We start from the raw sequence: 21,262 nt of genomic DNA, 5'->3' as shown, positions 1-21,262 counted from the left end.
TATTATTCTGTTCTGTGTTAGCCTAAGAGGCCACAGGCAAATGCTGAAAAAGGTGATTAACAAAGGCTGCTTTCATTCTGAAGGCCTGAAGGTTTTTTGATCTATAAAGTCTGCCTAAGCACAGGCTACATATATAGAGACACTCACTAAGGCAGAGGTGTTTCATGGCTGCAAAGTCAGGGAAATATCAACCTCCAAATATTAGCCTGAAATGGAGAAAAGTTGACAGTGTAAAGAGAAATGAAAAGAAAGCAAAGAACTTCCTGTGAAAAGCCATTCCTTTTCAAGACAGCCCACTTCAGTACATTATTGAAGTTACCACATTTTGATGTAATTGCTTCAGCACAACTAAGTACGGTTACAACCGACTCCTCAAAACAGCAGAACAGGGAAATAAACAGACATGCTTATTTTCGGTAACAGAATAATCTTTGAACTCCTCTCAGTGCTTTCAGCTCCAAATCAGGCTTCTGTTTAGGAAATGTGATATAAAGTTTCTTCAAATATTAGCAGGCAAAAAGTGAACTACTGTTTTGATCATCAAAAAGCCTCTACATAAAAAAAAGAAGGTTGGTACAGAAAACAAGAAACATCCATCCTGCTGGGGTTATTCTGAAAGTGTAATGCACTTTCTGTCATGTACACAGGCACCAACTCACATGAGAAATAATTTCAATAGTAACAGAGTAAATAAGCCAAGTATTGACACTTAGAGAAACCTCCAAACTAAATATATCTACAACTCCTTTAAAAATATTCATCCATAAATATAATTTCCATAAGAATAATGGCAATGTGTAAAGAAACTACCTAATACAGTCAAGTAAAAGTTGTTTCATTACTTTAAAATTACCCTTTATTTTTCACAAGTTTTTCCAACACATTGTGCATTTTGGCACAGTAGACTTTGAGATAGTTTGCTTCAAGTTTCTTTAAATTACAAACAGTAGATACAGTAGGAATATTTTAAACTGATTTCTTCAAAATAAACGGTAAGTGAAGACCCTTAGCTTTAAAATAGAGACTGCTACAATTTCACGTTCCTGATACAAAATTCAAGTAATTTTAAGAGTAGAAAATTGTCTTTATAAAACATCCTATTATTAAAATTTACCAACATTCTGAAAATAAACATCAAATTTCCAGTATCAATTGGGTTCAATTACACATTTAGAAAAATAACTCATTTTAAATGAAGGTCACTTGGTGAAGAAAAGTAAATTTTCAACACGATGAGTTTTTAAAACAAATGATAAATCATTTTTTCCTAGTTAAATTATTTAATCCTATTTAATTCTAAAGGTGTACATTTCAGTATTGAAAACTAATTAAGAAAACAGGCTACTGAAATGTTTTCCCTTAGTATATACCAGCATATGGAGTTATTGCTGATCCCCAACAACTGTATACAAGATTCATTTGATTTTGGTTTTATGCTTTGGTTTTGAATTAGTTGGTACCAAATATACACACCACAAAAAATTTAGCTGCGTTACTTTACTGAATGAAAACCACAATAAATTTTTCAGATCATTTTGTATCTAGGGTTGTTTGGGTTTTTTTCTCAGAGAAATGGATTCATTATAAAATGCTTTTCCATTTTCCCTCCTTACCTCCTCTTTCAGACAGCAGAATGGAAAAACAAGCAGGACATGTTTACTTTGTGACTCAAGGCTCAGATCAGATATTGAGAAACCTTCGACAATTTTAGAACATTTTCTTTTTTTTCATTCTTTTAGCCCAAAGTAACTTTGCTGTCTAGGAACAGTAACTCGAAGTTTCTTTCATCACCATCTTCCAGAAGAAACCTATAAATAAATGTTTATTTAAAGAATCAAAACACTGCTGAAGAGGTCAAAACAAAAATAAAATTAAGGATCAATAAATGATACTGCAATGTATCTTGTGCCATTCAAGATAGGAAGTCCTTCATGTAAATGAGTAAGTCTTCCTGGGTGCATGAAACTCCATCCTTTCCTGGGAGACTCAATGGAGCAGTTGTACCTAAGGAATTTACATCCACCTCCCTGCAGCAAAAACACAAACAAAACCCCAGGCATTTTACCTTCTTTTTTAATTGAGTAAGTTCCTTTTTATTTATCCACAACTTAAAATATTTTGCTATTACTAACAGGCTGTTAGCAATATTTTTTTTTACTATCCCTACTAACAAGGTTGTTTAAATGACACCATCTTCAGAGCAATACATAACAGACATGCATTTGCAGTCAAAAATTTCCCCTTGCTTTGCTTTAGCATTCCCTGGATAGCAACTCATTCAAGCAGCAACTCTGACAAACAGCTCTTCAATAACTTTACTGTAGAGGATACCAGGGAGAAGGAAATGATGTTCACAGGCCCTGTTCCAGGACTGCATCCCTATCCAGGAGAGCATTTAAACAAATCTTAAATAAATTAATCTGGCTGTTGCTTTCAAACTGAAGGTGTGTTTTCTAAAGTAGTCAGTTTGAGAAACACACTTAAGGATGTTAAGTAGGATTGTGAATAATATCAGTCTGTGAATCTATCAGTCAAAGCTGGATACTACTGCTACTGCCCTGCCTATCTCTGTACTCTGGGGACTGTTATTTGAAACAATATCAGAGTAGAAAATAATTTATCTCAGGAAAAAAAAAAAAAAACACCACAGGAACAAGAGTTGAAAATCTAAAAAAGAATCATTAAAAAAAGTTATGAAGAAAAGAGGTCATTTGAGTCAACTTGAGACTATTTAAAGTATTTTGAAAAACTGGGTTTCACTGTACAGAAACTAAGCATTTCAGAAATGTTAAAAATGAAATGGCTACCACCTCTGAATTTTCTTTAAACCCCTTCTCCCCCACCATCTGAAACCATTTTGACCAATTCATCCTGACTACATCAACAGTTCTGGATCTTGCAATTGAGCATATTTAGTACTTGTCAAAAAACACCAAGAAATAATATAACTCCATTTGTGACACACATCTTTTCCTTTTCAACACGGTCTTTAAGTATATCCATTTGGGGTCTAGTTGGGAAACAATATTAGACAATCAAAGGACTTTGAGGAGTCAGCAAGTTGTCAACTTACTTGAAAGTCCTCTCCTACTTTGTTGAGAGCAATGTTGATTGTGAATGTAGAGGAGTCATGATGAGGTCTGAGCGACCGTTGTCTGTCAGGGCTGTATTTTACAACAAAATTCAATAAAGCATATCCCTGAAACAAAATATACATTCAGACTTCAACATGTGAACTTCCAAGTCACACACAGGGTTCTTGGGGATTTTTTTTGTTTAAAGTTAACAACAACATTCATCTATAACTACCGCTACATCATGTATAAACTTCCAAACCAAACAGGGTATATTCAATAAAATGCTTAGAATTACTCATGCCACACAGTAATTATCTGCAAAAATTTTAAAAACATACCTTGGTGTAATAGCCAGCAAACACTTTTAGCGTTACTGGTGCAATGAATTCTCTTATGAAATGCAGCCATTCATTATCCAGTCCAATTTGCTTCATATGAATATCATCAGTTGGGACATTTTCATAACCTCCAGAAATACGGCTGTCCTAATGAAAACACCATAAATAACCTTGAAATATGGTCATGGAATGCTTCTGACACTTCTACAAATATTTATTTGAAACCTGCAGAATCACAAAACTGCAACAAAGCAACACTTTAGTGGGCATATGTGAGCTTGCTGTACAGTAATTCCACAACTAACTGCTGTGGAAAAAAAAAAACTGCGGAGCTATCAATAAGCAAAAATTGGAAGTTTGTTAAAAGGTGAGTCAATATTTGGATGTGTTGCCTGTAAATAAGGGCTTCCTGGGGTAATGGTTTTATTTATCAAGATGTAGATGCAACTGAAGTTATATCAGATCAAGAGAGTATGGGCCTCAACTTGACATGGTAATAAATGTTGAAATAATTTGAAGATAAAAGTATGTTAAAATCTTTCCGGAGGATCCTCCCTGCAGCAAAAGAATGACTGTAATTTATCTCATTTCCAAGATACCACCATTTTTGAGTATGACAAACATTCCTCCAATTTTAGCAGCAGTTAATGAATACTTTGAACTTTCTGCAAACACAAGCACAATAGCTCCTGACATTTGTGGGTAACTGCTTAGGGGGGACAAGTCTGACAAATTAGTACTGAAGAGGTAAATGAGTAAAACTTCTCTGAACACTTATCAACAGCTATCCAAGATCAGCCTTGGATAACTGTCAGGTAACTACTACAACAACTGCACCACTGTTAGTGTTCGAATTTGCTAGTTCAAGGTTAATTGAAGAATGTCCCAAAATCTACTGAACAAGCGACATAGTAGACTAAACTAAGCATTTCATACCACGAAGCAGATGTCTCAGATCACTGGCGATTGTTGGAATGTTTCTTTGTTGCAGTACACTGTGACTTATTATCATAAAGGTACTCACTCATTAAGGTCATGTTTATATAGGCTGACACTTACTTGGTGTTTTCCACCAGACCATTGTCCAAAATGTTCCATTTCTTCTACCAATTCATCACAGGCTGTGTCAGAAAATATGGGAAACCAAAACACATCTGGACATGGCTACAAAAGCAAAAAACAAATGAACAAAAAACAAGTTAAAGAACTATATTCATCTCTTTCAGCAGAGTTAAGCTTCAACATCTATCTTTTATTTTCAACTGCTAAAAAAGGACATCTTCACTTTTCTTAGTCACTAAAGAATACCAGCTGTTCTCATCTGAGCCATAATTCAGACATATGTAAATAATTAAGTTTTTTCTTGATCCACAAGCACATTCTCACAGAATTGAGCAGAAACCATGAGCTACCTTGTAAGCCATGACCCAGCATTAACAGCTGCATCAGTGTACTCACATATTCTGCGCCTTGGTTGCTCTAAGTAACAGCCTTAATCTTCTACATTACAAGTTATTAAGAAAAACAATTTAAAACTTAACATTGTTTTAAATACAAAAACAATTTATCCCAGCTTCTTAAGGAAGCAAAGTTCATTAAATCACTGTCCCTGATTGTCACAGAACTGATCATCCAACACTGGCACGACAATTATCGTCTTAGAAGTAGTCTGTCCAGATCAGATGCATGAAAGCAAACAGCCAGGCAGACAAAAAGAAGACCTCTTCATATCCAGCAAAATGCTTCACCTTGGATTCAGGACTGTCAGACCTTAAGAGAATCCATAGGGAAAGGCACACCCCAAGGAAACTGGCTAGAAGAGCTTGCCTTTAGTAGATACTAGAAAACACAGCAATCTGCTACAGAAATTTTATTAGGCCTTCTGCTAGTGGTACTAACTAGTTCAAATAAATAAGCTAAATTCATCTGTATTTTGGAGACGGCAATTACTTGAACAGCTACATTATTCTCAGCAATCTAGCAATTATTTTGGGACTCTTCTCATCTAATTTTCAAAATGGCAAAAATTCAGTTCTGATCCAAAACATCAAAAAGCTGTTCAGCTGCAGACCAAAACAGCATTTGCATGGAAATAGTTACTGTATGCCAACTTATTATCAGTCAGTCCCACAAATTTTAAGAAGATTACTTATACCCACCTGTTCTACTATATTATCAGTGAAGATCTTTGAGTAGTTGGGATTTATATAGGTTTCCTTCCAGTCCTAAAAAAGAAAATTATTTTAAAACATTAAAATAGAACAAATGAATTTATCAGTGACAAAAAGTAATTTATATTCTATTCATTTTCTCTACTGAAAGCACTGGAAACAATGAAACAATTTCTTATACCCATAAATGAACTGGTTCTCATCATGCCAAAAATCGTGAAACCTGTTATATCAGGGTTGTATCTCCAACTCCTTACTCTGGTCATCAGTTGCCTTGTTGATATGATACATTGTCATTTGCTTAAATGGGTGGTAGATAACACCTTTTAGTACAAAGCCAATATTTAGTGCATAATAAACAAGTGTTCTCCATGTAAAGTCTTTAAATCCCAAGCCCTTTATAATACATAAACTTTACAATTTTCTCAAATACCTATCAATAATTAGATGCATACCACAGGATTTTCAAATATCTGCCAGAGGTCGTTGTTGTAGTGGGAGGTATTGTAATTGGCTGTAGAAATAAGTCTTCCAAATTCATGTCTGTTGGTAATGTACATGAAAACACCCTATACCAAGTAGAGAAAAAGTCATTAGCAAAACTGTGCATCTTAACAAGAATGATGTTCTTAAAAAGTCTGTTTGTTATGACTGCACTTTCATAAAATATATCACACACTTGTACATACTTATTATACATACACTGTTCATTTAGCATCTTTAATTTTCAAATGGTTGATTCTAATCACCAGCTAGTGTTCATAAATTCTTCTTTACAAGCATTTAGTTGAATTTATTTTCTAAACACATTAAACCAAAACATATATTGTTCATAACATAAACCCACATACAGTTATAGAAAGGAAAAACCAGAAGTGGTTGGTTGATTTGTTTTCCAGAAAACCTAAGCAGACACACTGGAAGTACCTGTTCTCAAACTGAAAATACTCATACAAGAAAACCAACATCTAGGGTTTAGTTTCTGATTAAAAACTGAAAGAATAAGCTAACAATAAAAGGGCTAATGGAAGTCAGAACAAGAAACTTATTTCAGAGTATTCACTACATGATCCTCTGGTGAATTGGCCTGAAATAAAAAGATATTGGCAAATACAGCATAAAAGAATATTCAGATCAAGGTACAAGACAGCTGAGCACTGTGAAGTATGTTCACCTAAGCAAACATTGCAAAATATATGCAAGATATCAAGTGTGGTAAGATACAGCTTTATTATCAAGCTATTAACAGAAGATATTAACAAACCTCTCTTGATTAGAAATAGTAGCAGAAAATAGTTCTTTTTAAAGAAATTTAGGATTTGTGGAGTTTTTCTTAGTTTACTGTTTTTCAGACTGAAACCTCATTTCAAAAGTGTTTGTGACTTTTAGATTTGCAACAGATGAAGACATTCTTATTTAGATATTCTGGTATTTCTGTCTGTTTCTGTCTGAAAAAGAGTTAACTGTTAGAAAGATCATAATTAGGTTAAATGTGCCCAGTTTTGGGCACTTACTGAATCATAAAATAGCTGCAGCAGGGAGAATAAGGAGGGTCTGGGTCAAGAAAAACAGCTTAAAAATGACACAGATTTCACAACTGCCCTGGGTGGTCACCAAGGGGGCCTGGCTGACCTGCTAGTGATTTGAGCTTTAGTCCTTCCTTGGACTGTTGAAACAGTTTTAGCTACGGAAGCACAGCTTCAGCACACCTTGACCTCAGAAGCACTGAGAAACCTCCCTCAGGAAACAACGAGCCTCTCTGACATTTTGAGCTGGTCATGAAGAACCTGTCCCTGGCAAAAACATGAACCTTAGAAGACTGAATAGAAAGCTAGAGCAGTATTTCATTAGAGTAAGTGGACAGAGGAGAAGTATCTTCCTGTGGTAGAATAATACTGCACGTAATAGTAACTAATGAATAAAAAAAAAAATAAAGCAACACCTTTGGGGGTCTGAGCATATGGAATGTTTCCGAAGAAGGGGAGTCTTTTTCCCTTTGTAAAGTCTAAAATGAAGGAGAATCATCACATCAGTTTTCTGATACATAATCTCTTTCTCTTTTTCCGACTACTATTAGGTTTCCATAGTTACATTAGGGAAATAGCAGCCTTTGATCAAAAGCTGATATGCCTTTACAGACAACATGCATCTCCAAGCAAAGCTCATAATACGCATGTCAAAGCTGTTTCCACCAGCCCCTTCTTATCTGCTGCAATACAAAAACAAGCACGTACCAGACCATCTTACAGCACAGACTGAGAAAGAGGAAAAGAGAAAGCAATTTTCCGATAAGCCAGTCAGATTAGTTTAATGAGCGCATGGGAGGCACAGGTTTGCAATAACTGATGCTGAGAAGGTTTGAATACAACAGAATTGGATGGGGATGTTCTGAAGAATCAGTACAAAGAAGATCATGCCTTGTTATGAGGGAATAAAAAAATTAATACTTGCCAACTTTTCTTGTTCAATTCAGCAAAATTATTTTTCAATGCTATAGTGTCTGGAAATAGGTCTGGTTTAGGTCTTATTTGTTTCTGTGCTGAAACTAGTGTAAATATCAGTAGAAATGTGGATTTACACATTCATATTTTTACAGTACAAATACATTTTCTCTCATTACTTACAGCTTAATGCAAGTAACACATTTTTGATACAGTTTTAATCTATCTGGAAAAAATAATGAGTAGTTCATGCTCCCTAAGAATATTCTCACAACTTCATAAATCACTTAGGCTTTTTATATCAAAACTGCCTGTCATTAGTTCAAATATGTATCTACTTAAATATAAAACTGCAAAATATTCCAACTTAGTCTGCTAGAAGGTTCACACTGTATAAAAATGTGCATAATAGAGATGCTCTAAATGCATTGATAAAGTTGAAGTCATATACAGCAGAGAAGTTGAGACCTCTTTCATCCTGTTGAGGTCGTGCCATCGAGGAAGGTTTTTTAACCTCAACAGGAATTTTCTGTGCATTTAAATAAAAACCACCACGCAGTCAGTGCACCAGTGCACCGGGCTTGCAAAAACCTCTTTTCTCAACAATTTAAAGAACTACACCTAAAACATTCTATGTCACAAAAATTGGCCAGTACTTTCAATTAGAAGTAAAAATATAATATCCAAGATCAATCAAGTGAAGCAGTCAAGTGTAGCAGGACACAAAGAAGTCTGTGTGTATTTAAAAGCAAGCTGTTACAGAGATACACCTTACCATTTCCCTGGCATTCCTGCAGAGCGCCATATCGGGATCCAACTTATCACGCATGAAGTAGTTCTTTTCTTTCATCTCTGATCTGAGAGTTTGTCCCTTAATTAAGTATATATTAGCCATATAAGGAATATTCCATACTCCTCTGTAAAAAAAAAACGTAAATAATTTAAAGCCATGAAAACTCATTTGCTGCCTATTCTGTGAAATCAGCACCTCTGTATTTGCTGACAAGACTACGCAAGTTTCATGGAAATGAAGCCGAAATGCTCCCAAGACATTTGAAAAACTACAGCTGGACATTGCGGACATCTCAAACGTAGGCGTAGGCAGTAATTCAACTTTTATGAAGTATTGTTATAAAAATAGGAAGGTCAAATTCTCCAAAGAGTTTTAACTACAAATGTACTTCATGTTTCCATAGTTCAGGCAATCAGTCAAACTCTTATAATATTATTCTACACTACCAGATGGACAAAGTAATTCTAAAACAGATTTTTAAGTGAGTTTAAAGACTTCACTAACGCTTCCCACAGCTGGTCTGACCTCCTCACACAAATACCCACGGACCACAGCAGGCCACGTATTTATGTCAGTTGGGCCAATATCAACAAAAAAGCATTGCTGTCACAATGCTCACTCTGCAGATTTCCTCCCTCCCAGTGCCACGAGCACATCTCTCAGTGCAACTGAAAACAAGCCAGTCCTATTCAATCAGTCAGTCTGTTTCAGACCGTTTTGTTCTTCCAGGGCAATGAAAAGGCATCACCACATGGGAAAGTCAAGCTTAGAACAACTTACATCACATTCATTTAGGGGAAGGACAAACCCAAAAGGCTATGTGACAAAAGTACTTCTCAAGAGCTCCTTAGGATATATCTGACATAATACACAGGAAGAAACACATGAAGAAATTACATTTGTTCAGTTGATTAAACATTTGCCCTAAAGAGATGAAGATGTCATTTTATGAATGCAACAATAATTTCTTTTGACTGAGGTTCCTGGGATACAGAGTTTTGGGTTTGCACTTTGTCTTGCCATTTTCTGTATTATGTACTGCTAGAGTAACCAGACACAATCAGACAGGTACTAGTAATGACTATGCCCATTACTAATGCCAGCTCATCGTGTTAAACACTTTGCTTTTTTATTCAAGCTGTGAATGGGAAAAAGCAAATGGGAAAACAGATGCATTCTTATGAAACAGAAAAAGCTAAACAATAAAACTAACGTAAGCTATTCAGGAATACCAGATTGCATGAAAATGCAAGAATATCTTGCTAATAACCATACTGAGTGCCTCGACTTTAAAAATTATGTTACAATTACTTACACTCTGTTCCCTTGGACAATATCAACATAATCTTCTGATCGAGCATAATAGCCATCTGGGCTCAAAGCACCCCAGAAATTGGACCAAAGCTTTCCATGACGAGTTACGAGCGGAGCAATTATCTTTCTGTGAAGCGACATATTGAATAAGAAAATATGAACTGTTATACATAGACAATACATCAAAATATACCAGCTTTCCTCAGGTTGAAGTATAGTGTAGTTAAAATACCAATGACTGTCAAACCTCGGAACAGCTATTCTGAACTTAAGCTAGAAGAAACAGCATCTAAGTACTCACTGCCCAGAAACAATATCAGTGTAACAGAAGCAAAGATTCGTAAAAATTGGAGATGACTTGATTTTCAGTCAAGCAAAAAAAATACTGCCCATGGCATAATGATAAAAAGCATCAGAAAGTGAAAGACATGAAAAAAAAAAAAAAAACCACACAAAAAAAACCCCAAACCACAGTGAGACAGCTTACACAAAATTCAGTAGAGTCAAAAGGGGAAATCTAAGTTGACCAGAATAAAAAGAATAAAATGGCACTTTGTTTCAGAGGGTGCCTACTGGTAGATACATTTTGCAAAGCTTCTGTCTCTTACACCTAGTGTACCTGGCTTTTAGCCTCCTTCTACAACAGTAAATATTACAAGGAATATAATAGAAAGGACTGACAGCCACATCTTTACTTAAGCTCTATCCCTTCTTGCTAGTAGGTCAAAATAACAATGATAATTTACCTTTCTATGATACACCTGAGATTCCCAGATTTGTTATGATGAGGCAAACACCACCTACCTACCTAACATGGGAAATTACAAATTGACAGGAGTAAAGCGCACAGCATTCACAGCGGGCCGAGTTTGCTGAAAGCTGCTGCTGCTGCTGCTAAAGTCACAGCTTTGTATAACTTAAGAGATCATACTAATACAAGGAGAAACTGGTCATTACAGATGCTTCATCTCCCATACCTTTCCACTATTTTATTCCATCAATGATTTAAAAAGAAAGTAATAATACGGTAATACTAGAGTAACAAACTCTAGAGAGTTTTTGTTTGGTTTTGTTTTGGGTTTTTTTTTTTGTTGTTATTTGGGGTTGGTGTTTTTTTTAACATTTTGAGTGTGACCAACTTTGAAATCATTAGTCAGTGAAATCTTAATTCATTTCATAAAACCTGCTTACACCATACAATTCTCCTCAGAGGAACTCTGAAGCATTTGAAATTCACACCAGGAATTGTTGCTTGACAGAAGCAAAATGCTTTGTGAATTGTTGGCCTCCAAGCCCATTATAAACTACGGCAATCAAATACCACAGGTAAACAAAGAGGATCTAACTCCACAAGAACAGACAAGATCTTATTTTCTCTCGATAGGCCCCAGAGAATCCCTTCAAGTTGGAAGAAATTCTGTAAAATCAAGAGATATACTACACCTGTTCTGTTCTATCAGTATTCTTAAAGTTTTCATGTTTGTCAGCACAACATCTGCATCTATGCTGAAGTAATATTCACATGCTTCATCCTGGCGACAAAGGTCCCTAAAAAGACAAAAAGGAATGATTAATTCATACATGTCCAGAAAAGATTCACAAACAACAAAACAAAAAAGGCAAAAAATCCAAACCACAACCAAGTGCTCTACTTATACGTTGCATGCAAAGCCCTCTGCAGTGTAGTATAGTAAAAGAAAGGTGTCTTTAGATTACAGTAGTATGATAAACAAAGAAGGTTTAGAAATACGGATCAGATGCTTTACATTTTTTTTTTTTCATAAACTAAGTGATCTCTAACCTTTACCAAGTTCAGTAAGAGCTACTATGTGCTGTCCTAATGGAAAACAGAGTGGGCATGGGAAATCAAGCCACTAATTTATATAGCTGGATATCAGTACAGCCGCTTCATAGTGAAGTATGAGCTTATTAAGTAAGCTTCTCGAGTAAGTAACCGTATGTGGCTGTAACACTGCCTTTGGGCAAAGATGCTACAGATGTGATCTGCTGATCTGAATAGTAATAGAAACCTTATGGAGAGTGTAAGACAAAAAGTATAAAAAACTACATATTTAAAGAACTTTTCTTAATCTTCTTGTGAACTACAAGAATAACACAGTTGGCAAAGAGAAATATAAAACAATTGCACAGGCGGTGAATGGAAATTAGAAAAATGAACTGGATTTGTTGCATACACTATTTCTATCAGAATAAATTATTTGCATAGATTCCTACACTTTCAAGAGAAAGTGTCAGCCAAGCAGAAGACACATTCTACTATAAATATAAAAGTAAGATACACAGACTACATTTGTATGTTTCTGACAGGGTACACTTGCTAGTCTAAGATCCAAGTACAGTGAATTCAGCTTTCCTATACCAAAAGAATAGTAGGAGATTATAGTAAATCAAATGTACTTCTAGAGGAAGTGGAACAAGCAGTAGCTTTCTATCATGCAGATGGTAGTATTGATTTTGTCTATTTTCCCCACTATTATTGACAGAACTTGCATTAATTTTATCGTAACAGCTTGAAACATTAAAATTATTTTACTTTCTTCCTTTAAAATGACTATAAACACAGTTTTAGTTTAAGTTCCACATGATTTGATTGTTCGTGACTGTTTTCTGCAAAGGAAAAGATCTGCCACTTCAGAAAATCTGACAAATGGTGGATGTGACTGGCTACGTACAAGTCAAGGCAACCGCTGGCACAGCTCCCTGCCCGCTCCTCCTCCGTTCCCCTCCACTACCTAACACAGCACTTCACTCAGCGTTTGGTCTGTTTCCCGTAAGGATTACTACTTATCAGCACCTTTTGGGTCTTTGTTCAAACTTTCTTCTGCTCAAAGGACTTTAGAGGTATGACTTTGTTAGAATCACAGTAGAAGGTGGAGCTTTTTTATTCCATAAATTTAAGCAATCCTTTCTCTTCAAACTTGACCACTAAAGATCTAGTAATGATTTGAGTCAAATTTTTAAAATAACAAAATGACAGAAATGGTCTTCCCACTACTGCTGAAGTCACTGTGTTTGGACACACCCCCATAGTTTAAATCTTTGGTCAGTCTCTGGTTTTGCTTTAACTAACGTCTCCTTCACTGACAGTTTTCTATGTTACATATACATGTTTTTATGACAGCAATTCCTTAATCAGCACTTTCTCGCATAATTGCCCCAACTGAAACCAGCAGGTTTTATTTTGGCCATAACACAGCCCATCAATTAAGTCTTTCTGGCATTTTCCATTACTAGCCTATTCTGTTCAAAGCTTTACAACTACTGAACTGTAGTACACATGTAGCTTTATCATTAGCATAATTACAATTATTAATAGTAACCTGACTTTTACATTGCACTTGACATTAGATGTTAAATTTCTTTCAAAAATACTTGGTTCTTTTATCCTCATTCTACTAATGAGGAAACTAAACCGGAAAGACCAACAGACTTGATGCCAGCCCAGGGTTCCAGCCACAACACAGGCCAGCACCTTCCCAAAAGCAGCTAAACCTTTTGCTGCTAATAAAAATATGAATGGAATTAATGTTTTTAATTATAAAAATGTGAAAAAACAAATGGAACAGATTTATGTGTAGCTGTAGGCAAACATGGCTGGAAAATTGATTACATAATTTCAAAATGTATGATCCTTCAACTTTTGCCTTCCTGTATTTATGTTATACATATATATTTATATTTGTGTATATATACATATATATATAAGGCCAAAACTCAAAGCTGCTATTCTGACTGTTCTTTGACTCATCTTTCCCCCTATTTCTTTCTATATGGCGTTGAAGACTGGATCACCAAATGGCAAAACTTGATATTTAAAGCATAATTCTCCTTGCATGTCCAGATACAAGTCACCATGTCAGATGTGAAGTGTAAGTTTTGCCTTTGCACTTTAAGGTCACCAACAAAAATCTCCACAAAATACATACAGTTTCAGATACCCAGAAAAAGAGTTGTAAAAGCTTGTTGAAATTAATAAAGCAAGCCTACTCTTAAGAAATTCATGCATCTTCTCTTTAGGCTTTCAATGTTACCAAGTACCTTCCCCAAGGAAATAAAAGTAATCCTGGATATCTTCTTTCAGTGTATGCTAACGTCTCCAGATGCAGAAATCCCAGATTACATGTGCAACTATTATGTACATCCAGGTCACAGCAAGGAACAAGTGGAAAGTGCTTTCTAGCAATACTCGTATGTATAGTAATATACTTCCTCATCTAAATTCAAAGCCTAAAACCTTTAACCTACTTGCTTTACACTCCACATGCTTATAAACTAAGACCAAATGTTGAAAAGAAAGCTATATTTTTTGTACATAACTTAAAGCCATTTCAGTGCAACAATTAACAAAAATTTAGTAGAAGGCCAAGATTTTTTGTTGGAAGTGTGAAGTGAAGCTCAGCAGATCAGTTTGCAGTACTTTGTAATCAGAGTGATGTTTAACTTTGCTTACGAACCATGAGCCCATCTGGAACAGTGACCTCATCTGAAAAGGGAAAGTGTCACCGCTCTGCTCTTCATCAAACTTTCCACTGAGGTATCCCAAGGGGCTAGCTGTTTACAGTCTACTCAATTTCTTTACCATTAGGTCACTTTTTTTTTTTAAAGACATAGTTTGAATTTGCAATTAATCAACGTCATTTTTATACCCCTCACAGTTTGGAAATACAATTCCAAATGTGGACTGTGAGTCCAAAGGGAGAGTACACACACCATTTGACAGACCTCTGAAAGAAAAGGTGCCCCAAATGCAAGTCTGCAACACTGACTGAAAGATTGGGTGACACTGCCTGACATTTAGGATTACATTTTGCACGTCTCCAGATAACCACAACAGTATAAAGAAATTCTTATCACCCATCACTAAAAACAAACAAATGTAGCCACAAAACAGATAAAGCACTAATGTTTACTTCTGCATCTCAGGCTTACGTATTGTTACCACAGTTACCACACCTGGAAGCTACTGAAATCAGATATGGGTGGGAAAGTTGTTTTTCTTCTGCAACACCCAAAGTTCAAAACGTTCCTCCTCCATCTGAGGCTGAAACCCAAAACCGCTGAAGTGTTCAGGAGAAGCAGTTCCAGAAAATCCAAGTCTCCAACAGAAATCACTTGATATCTGGGAGACACGGATTTAATCCCTGCTCTTCCTTTAACCACAGCCAAGATACTTGCCCTACTCGCAGGACTGAAAGGGAGACCTCCTGTGTCCATGTCATCATTTACCAATACCAATGGGAGCTCGGAGACAGACTTAATATCACTTTTGAGAAGCACACAGGAGATCTCAAATTGAGCTCAAAATTCAACAGTGAGGTCAATGAGCTCTCTAACTGATACTGATCTCTCTACTATTCTTCCTGAACTTTTGAAAGCTTTCAATGTAAACTTTCATTAAAATGTGCACATTCCCATTAAAAGTGTAGGTAAACCACATTTTAAAAGAAGTTCAAGAAAAATACTAGCTAGTTCTATTACCAATATTTTTGAGGGAGGGGAAAAAACAATCCCCCCAAAAAGAAACTAAAGTCTCTAAGTACTGGGGGAAAAAAGGTCATGGAAAAAAAGCTTTTTATAAATAAAACCTCAGAGAAGCGAATTAGACAAATTCCCATATTTCATATTGTTACTCTAAATTTTCTGTCATAACAAATTCTGCAACAGCTGGCTGAAATCTCATCTCCAAACAAGGCAGAACCACAAATGAGTTTTTTCTTAAAGAAAAAAGAACAAACTGTAAGAACTCTAATATAGTCCTTGTAGAAAAAGGCAAAAAAAAAAAAAGACATGGAACCCTATTTTAGGGTTTCAAGGGATGTACATGCAGAGAAAACAGTCAGACAACACGCAGCTAAACTTTCCTTCTCTTTATTCTACTTTATTTTCCTTTCTTTTTATTCTGTTTCAGCCCATAATAAGGAAAGCTGCAAACCCCCGTTTGCCAGTATTGTTGAATTGTAACAAGTCTTTACCTACTGCACTATTTTGGGTCCTTTCCAACACCTATCCAACTTTCACAAGTGCAGGAGAGGGCTTTCCATGTTAAGAAGAAGCAAGAAAGTAAATGCTTCAATTATTACGTGAATGAGAAAAGTAGACAGAGGTTTTCTGCATGGCTATAGGTGAAATGAAAAAATATTATTTTCTCACATTTATACTGACACAAGAGAGTCTCATTTACTGAGAACCTCACTGTGATTGATCACCACTTTTTACTGAGCCAAAAAGGGAAAAAAAGAGGTAAGGAGAAAAATGACCCAACTGCATATATACTCACAAGCATTCTGCTGAAAACAAACCAGACCTCCAATGCCTAAGTTAGCGGGGTTTTTTTTTATTCTATCACTAGGCACTGAGCTGTATTAATTGAAGCCTGTTTTGCTGCTTCAGACAAATGGGCTTTTTGTGTGAAATGTGCAAGTGAGGAGACCAAATTAATTCTAAATCTACTGGAAATTGAGAGAGATACTAAAATCAGCTAATTTGGAAAAAGAGAGTAAGCAAGTGTTTGAGGCAGATGGAACAAAACGATCAGTCAATAATGCAGACAGAGGCAGGAGAAAATTAATCAGAAGGCTGAATATATCAATCTCTGTAAATCAAGCCATTAACAGGTTTTCAAGTTATTCCCATTGCAGTACTAGTGAGAAACAAATGAGGTTATTATGTTGGAAGCCAGCTGAAGGGTTGAAATAAATTATTTTTTATAGTATCTGCCTTTGCCATGAACATCTTGTACTTCCGAGCTAGATTTTTTGATGAAAAGTAAAATGCAGTTATTCCAGAGAAGCTGGTGATGTTCACAGGGGCAGTCAAGCAGACCAGGAGTGCAAAGGAAGCGGCAGATGAACTGAACCTGCTTCAGTCAAATTGAAAGGAGCCATCAAATTGTATATCTACATTGTTCACATGAAAGATCCTATGCCTAACACTCATACTTTCTGTATGATTCAGTATTTTGGCATGGTCTCATTCCACATGCATTATACTTCACATTTTCTCTACATGCTATGTATCTCTTTAGGACAGAATCTTTGTTAAAGAGGTCTTTCAAAGAAGGAGCAACATGGGTCAAATTATATCCAGACAACGGATAACACATCACAGTCTAGTGTATCCAGTGGTACACATCACAAGTATGATTATCTCCCTGCCTTATATAACAGAATTCGAAATGATTTTGTGCAAATAGACATTTAAATTAGTATTTTTTTATCCACAGATGAAGCAAAGATCATATATCATATTAAAACCTCTGTCACGTAAGTCAGTAAGTTCTATCAACAGATGACAGGTTTAAAGACCGTTGGGTGAGATTTAGTAACAGTATAGAAATTGTTTACACTAAGGATTCTGCCTTATGGTGTCTATATAACAACAAAGAAGAAAAGGCATCTCCAGAAATTCCACCTCAGTTACACATAACATACACTACTTCAGAAAGTTTGCAAACATGGTAAACTTGCTTTAGATACTATGGGAAAGAAAGAAAGAAAGAATGATTTATAAACATGCGAATGGCTGATTACACTACCCCAGACATCTGTAGTGTTTCCTAGAAAGGCTACAGGAGAGGCCTGGACCTCAGCCAAACAGCAGTTTCCCCATGGCTTCAGCACAACAGAACCCCATTCAAACAGATTTCCAAGACCACCACGGAGACTCAGGACTACTCCTTCATTCTTTCAGTTCATGCCATGAATGAACTATGCCATGCTCTAACCTTTGAATATAAAAGAAAAGGGCCCTTAGAAAATAATTTCTCTGCTCTGACACTCATGGAAGATTTGGGAGAAAAAGATAGCGGAAGAATTATGTGAGAATGAAACCTGCTCAAGGGCCACATGAGGTCTTGGTGGGAGCCTGGTCTGTAAAACTCCATAATCTGACTGATGGACATACTGGGAGAGTCACAAGCAACTCTGTGGTAGTAGCCAGTGCTGCAGCCATTAAAGAGATCCCTTGACAGGCAGATCTGACATGGGATATAAGGTTCAGATTTAGGCCTGGCAATTGCGAGGTTTAAAACCTAAAGAGTTGGATTCCCTAGTAAGAAAGAAAGGAAAAAAGAAAAAAGCAAGACCAAGGATAAGATAAAGTCAGTTGCCTTTGCAAGTCATTTTTTTTTCCTGAAAGCAGAAACTTCTGCTAGAGAACTTCTAAAGGATATTCCTGTCTCTTTGAACCACAGGAAGAAATATAATTCTGTCACCTGTATGCCCAGGTCAAACTTTAACCATATTTTTACTTAAATGTAATGTCTTTAAAAAAAAAAAAAAAAAAAAATAGAATTTCTATTTGCATCTGCTTCTGCCTTTTTTTTAAATTACTGCTACATATAATTTTCTGCACAAACTTTTTATAAAAAGTTTGTTGTATTGTACCATCTATTTTATTTCAATAGCATTCTTTTAAAAAAACCTAAACTTTACAGTTTATGTTCATCACTTTTTAATATATACCCTTGTTTGAGATAACTGTAATGTAAAAATAATCTGACATCTCTTATTTCTTTGTAGTCTACTATTGTCTGTGCCTTCATTAGAAGATGACAGACTATCAAAGTAGACCAACAGCTTTTTATATTAGACAGAAACCATACTCAGCAGTTCATATCTTGTATCTAGATCTCGTTCTACCACAAAAGCTCCCACTTTTGTATCTTAAGATGTAAAGTTGTTAGTGTATAAGATGCAAAATAATATATATAAAAGATTAAAAAAATGTTAGCTTATGCATCATTATAACAGATTTATAAATCAGAATTTACATTCCCATGTTCCGGGCTTCTGCTTGACTCAGATTTTCTTCAGGTCCAACAATTTTTATATTTCTGATAATGTTCTTGGCTTTTTCCCAGAATTTCTTGATGTGCTTTTCATGGTAAACCTCCTGTAATCATGTTAACATTAGTTATAGTTAATGAAAAGTACAAGTTGCTGTGAAATCATAAACATAGTGTCCAAGAACACATTGTATTCTATCCTAAACAAACAGATGGCAAACTGTATTTGAAGATATTCCAGTATATCTCTCATCAAAATTAAGCTCTTCTGTCCAAAATTTTAGCAAAAGAATCCAACACAACAGCAATGTAAACCAAAGCTGTACCTCCAGACCAAGATGCAAGATTCACAGACTGTTTACCCAGTATTTTTTCAGGATATTTATTTTCTGATCTTTAAAACCCATCCTACAACCTCAGTGGAACACAGGAGTTTTTCACACCACTCCGGAATGGCTTTAGAGAGGGAGCTGCCACCTGTACCCAGGCAGTCAGTCACAGTCATTGTTTCTTTAAAATGTAGTCACAGTGCTTGTTTCTTTAATTTCCAATTACCCTACCTCTAATTTAAGATATCTCAGCTGCACGCAATGCTTCCAACCCAGCGCCCTCATTTGTAGCTTTTGCGTATTATGGCTGACATTGAAATAATTAAAATATTGGGTAGGGTTTTTCCCGCCTCCTCTATGATAAAAAGCTATTCAGTCATTTATACTCATTTCAAATACCATATGACTTAGGGCTGAAGCAACAAAACCTAGTATAGCCTACAACTCCTATGAGCACATCACATTTAAACCTTTAACATCACAGAACAGTTGTAGTTGGAAGGGACCTCTGGAGATCATTAGTCCAACCCCCTGCCAAAGCAGGTTCACCGAGAGCATGCTGCACAGGGTCGCATCCACATGGGTTTTGAGCATCTCCAGAGTAGGAGTCTCCACAACCTCCCTGGGCAGCCTGTTCCAGTGCTCTGTCATGCTCAAAGTAAAGAAGTTTTTCCTCATATTCAGATGGAACTTCCCATGTTTCAGTTTGTGCCCGTTGCCCCTTGTCCTGTCACTGGGCACAGGAGAGTCTTGTCCCATCCTCTTCACACCCACCCTCAAGGTATTTGTAAGTATTGATAAGACCCCCCCATCAGTCTTCTCTTCTCCAGGCTAAACAGATCCAGCTCTCTCAGCCTTTCCTCGTAAGAGAGATGCTCCAGTCCTCTAATCATCTTCATAGCCCTCCACTGGACTCTCTCCAGTAGTTCCTTGTCTGTCTTGAACTGAGAAGCCTAGAACTGGCCACAGTACTCCAGCTGTGGCCTCGCTAGGGCAGTGTAGAGGGGGAGGATAACCTCCCTCGACCTGCCAGCAACACCCTTCCTAATGCACCCCAGGATACCATTGGCCTTCTTGGCCACAAGGGCACACTGTTGGCTCATGGTGAATTTCTTGTCCACCAGGACTCCCAGGTCCTTCTCTGCAGGGTTGCTTTCTAGCAGGTCAACCCCTAACCTGTACTGGTGCACGGGGTTATTCCTCTCTAGGTGCAGGACCCTAAGGCTCGCCTTTGTTGAACTTCATTAGATTCCTTTCCACCCAATTCTCTAGCCTGTCCAGGTCTTGCTGAACAGCAACACAGCCTTCTGGTGTATCAGTCACTCCTCCCAGTTTTGTGTCATCAGAAAAACTTGCTGAGGGTACACTCTGTTCCTTCATCCAGGTCATTGATGAGTAAGCTGAACAAGACTGGACCCAGTACTGACCCCTGGTGAACACCACTAGCTACAGGCCTCCAACTAGACTCTGCACCACTGATCGCAACCCCCTGAGCTCTGCCGCTCAGCCAGTTCTCAATCCACCTCACCTTCCACTCATCTAACCCACACTTCCTGAGCTTACCTATGAGGATGTTAAGGAAGAGTACCTTAAAAGCTTTGCTGAAGTCAAGGCAGACAACATCCACTGCTCTCCCTTCATCTACCCAGCCAGTCATGCCATCATAGAAGGCTATCAGATTGGTCAAGCATGGATTCACCAAGGGGAAATCATGTTGACTATTCCTGATAACCTTCTTTTCCTCCACATGATGTTCCATCACTTTTCCAGGGATGGAGGTGAGGCTGACTGGCCTGTAGTTTCCTGGGTCCTCCTTCTTGTCCTTTTTGAAGTCTGGAATGACACTGGCTTTCCTCCAGTTCTCAGGCACCTCCCCTTACAAAAGCACACTGAAGACTTTAAAGATAAGCTTGACTTCTATTACTTAGGCCTTTTGTGCTATGGTATCAACAGTAATGCACACCAAGTGAAAAAGGGTAGAATTATATTTTCT

At 36.7% G+C, this 21,262-nt stretch overlaps 1 protein-coding gene across 2 annotated transcripts in view; it reads right to left on the bottom strand.

Moving 5' to 3' along the window:
• Positions 1 to 628: 628 nt before the first annotated feature.
• Positions 629 to 21,262, bottom strand: part of PLOD2 (procollagen-lysine,2-oxoglutarate 5-dioxygenase 2) — a 60,192-nt gene continuing 39,558 nt past the window's right edge. The window contains exons 10-20 of one of the 2 annotated variants that reach the window (XM_068405882.1): positions 18,926 to 19,047; positions 11,578 to 11,682; positions 10,136 to 10,261; positions 8,803 to 8,944; positions 7,529 to 7,591; positions 6,042 to 6,155; positions 5,575 to 5,640; positions 4,475 to 4,579; positions 3,416 to 3,562; positions 3,074 to 3,199; positions 629 to 2,027 (exon numbers count right to left, since the gene is read on the bottom strand). In XM_068405882.1, the coding sequence (XP_068261983.1) occupies positions 1,872 to 2,027; positions 3,074 to 3,199; positions 3,416 to 3,562; positions 4,475 to 4,579; positions 5,575 to 5,640; positions 6,042 to 6,155; positions 7,529 to 7,591; positions 8,803 to 8,944; positions 10,136 to 10,261; positions 11,578 to 11,682; positions 18,926 to 19,047 (1,272 nt within the window). In that variant the 3' untranslated portion in view covers positions 629 to 1,871. The remainder of the gene's footprint in view (positions 2,028 to 3,073; positions 3,200 to 3,415; positions 3,563 to 4,474; positions 4,580 to 5,574; positions 5,641 to 6,041; positions 6,156 to 7,528; positions 7,592 to 8,802; positions 8,945 to 10,135; positions 10,262 to 11,577; positions 11,683 to 18,925; positions 19,048 to 21,262) is intronic. The other variant, XM_068405883.1, reaches the window with a different exon arrangement.

The sequence above is a fragment of the Nyctibius grandis genome, chromosome 8 (genome assembly GCF_013368605.1).
Source record: "Nyctibius grandis isolate bNycGra1 chromosome 8, bNycGra1.pri, whole genome shotgun sequence".
Lineage (NCBI taxonomy): Eukaryota > Metazoa > Chordata > Aves > Nyctibiiformes > Nyctibiidae > Nyctibius > Nyctibius grandis.
Note: the sequence above shows the minus strand (reverse complement) of the source record. Positions and strands in the feature narration are given on the sequence as shown.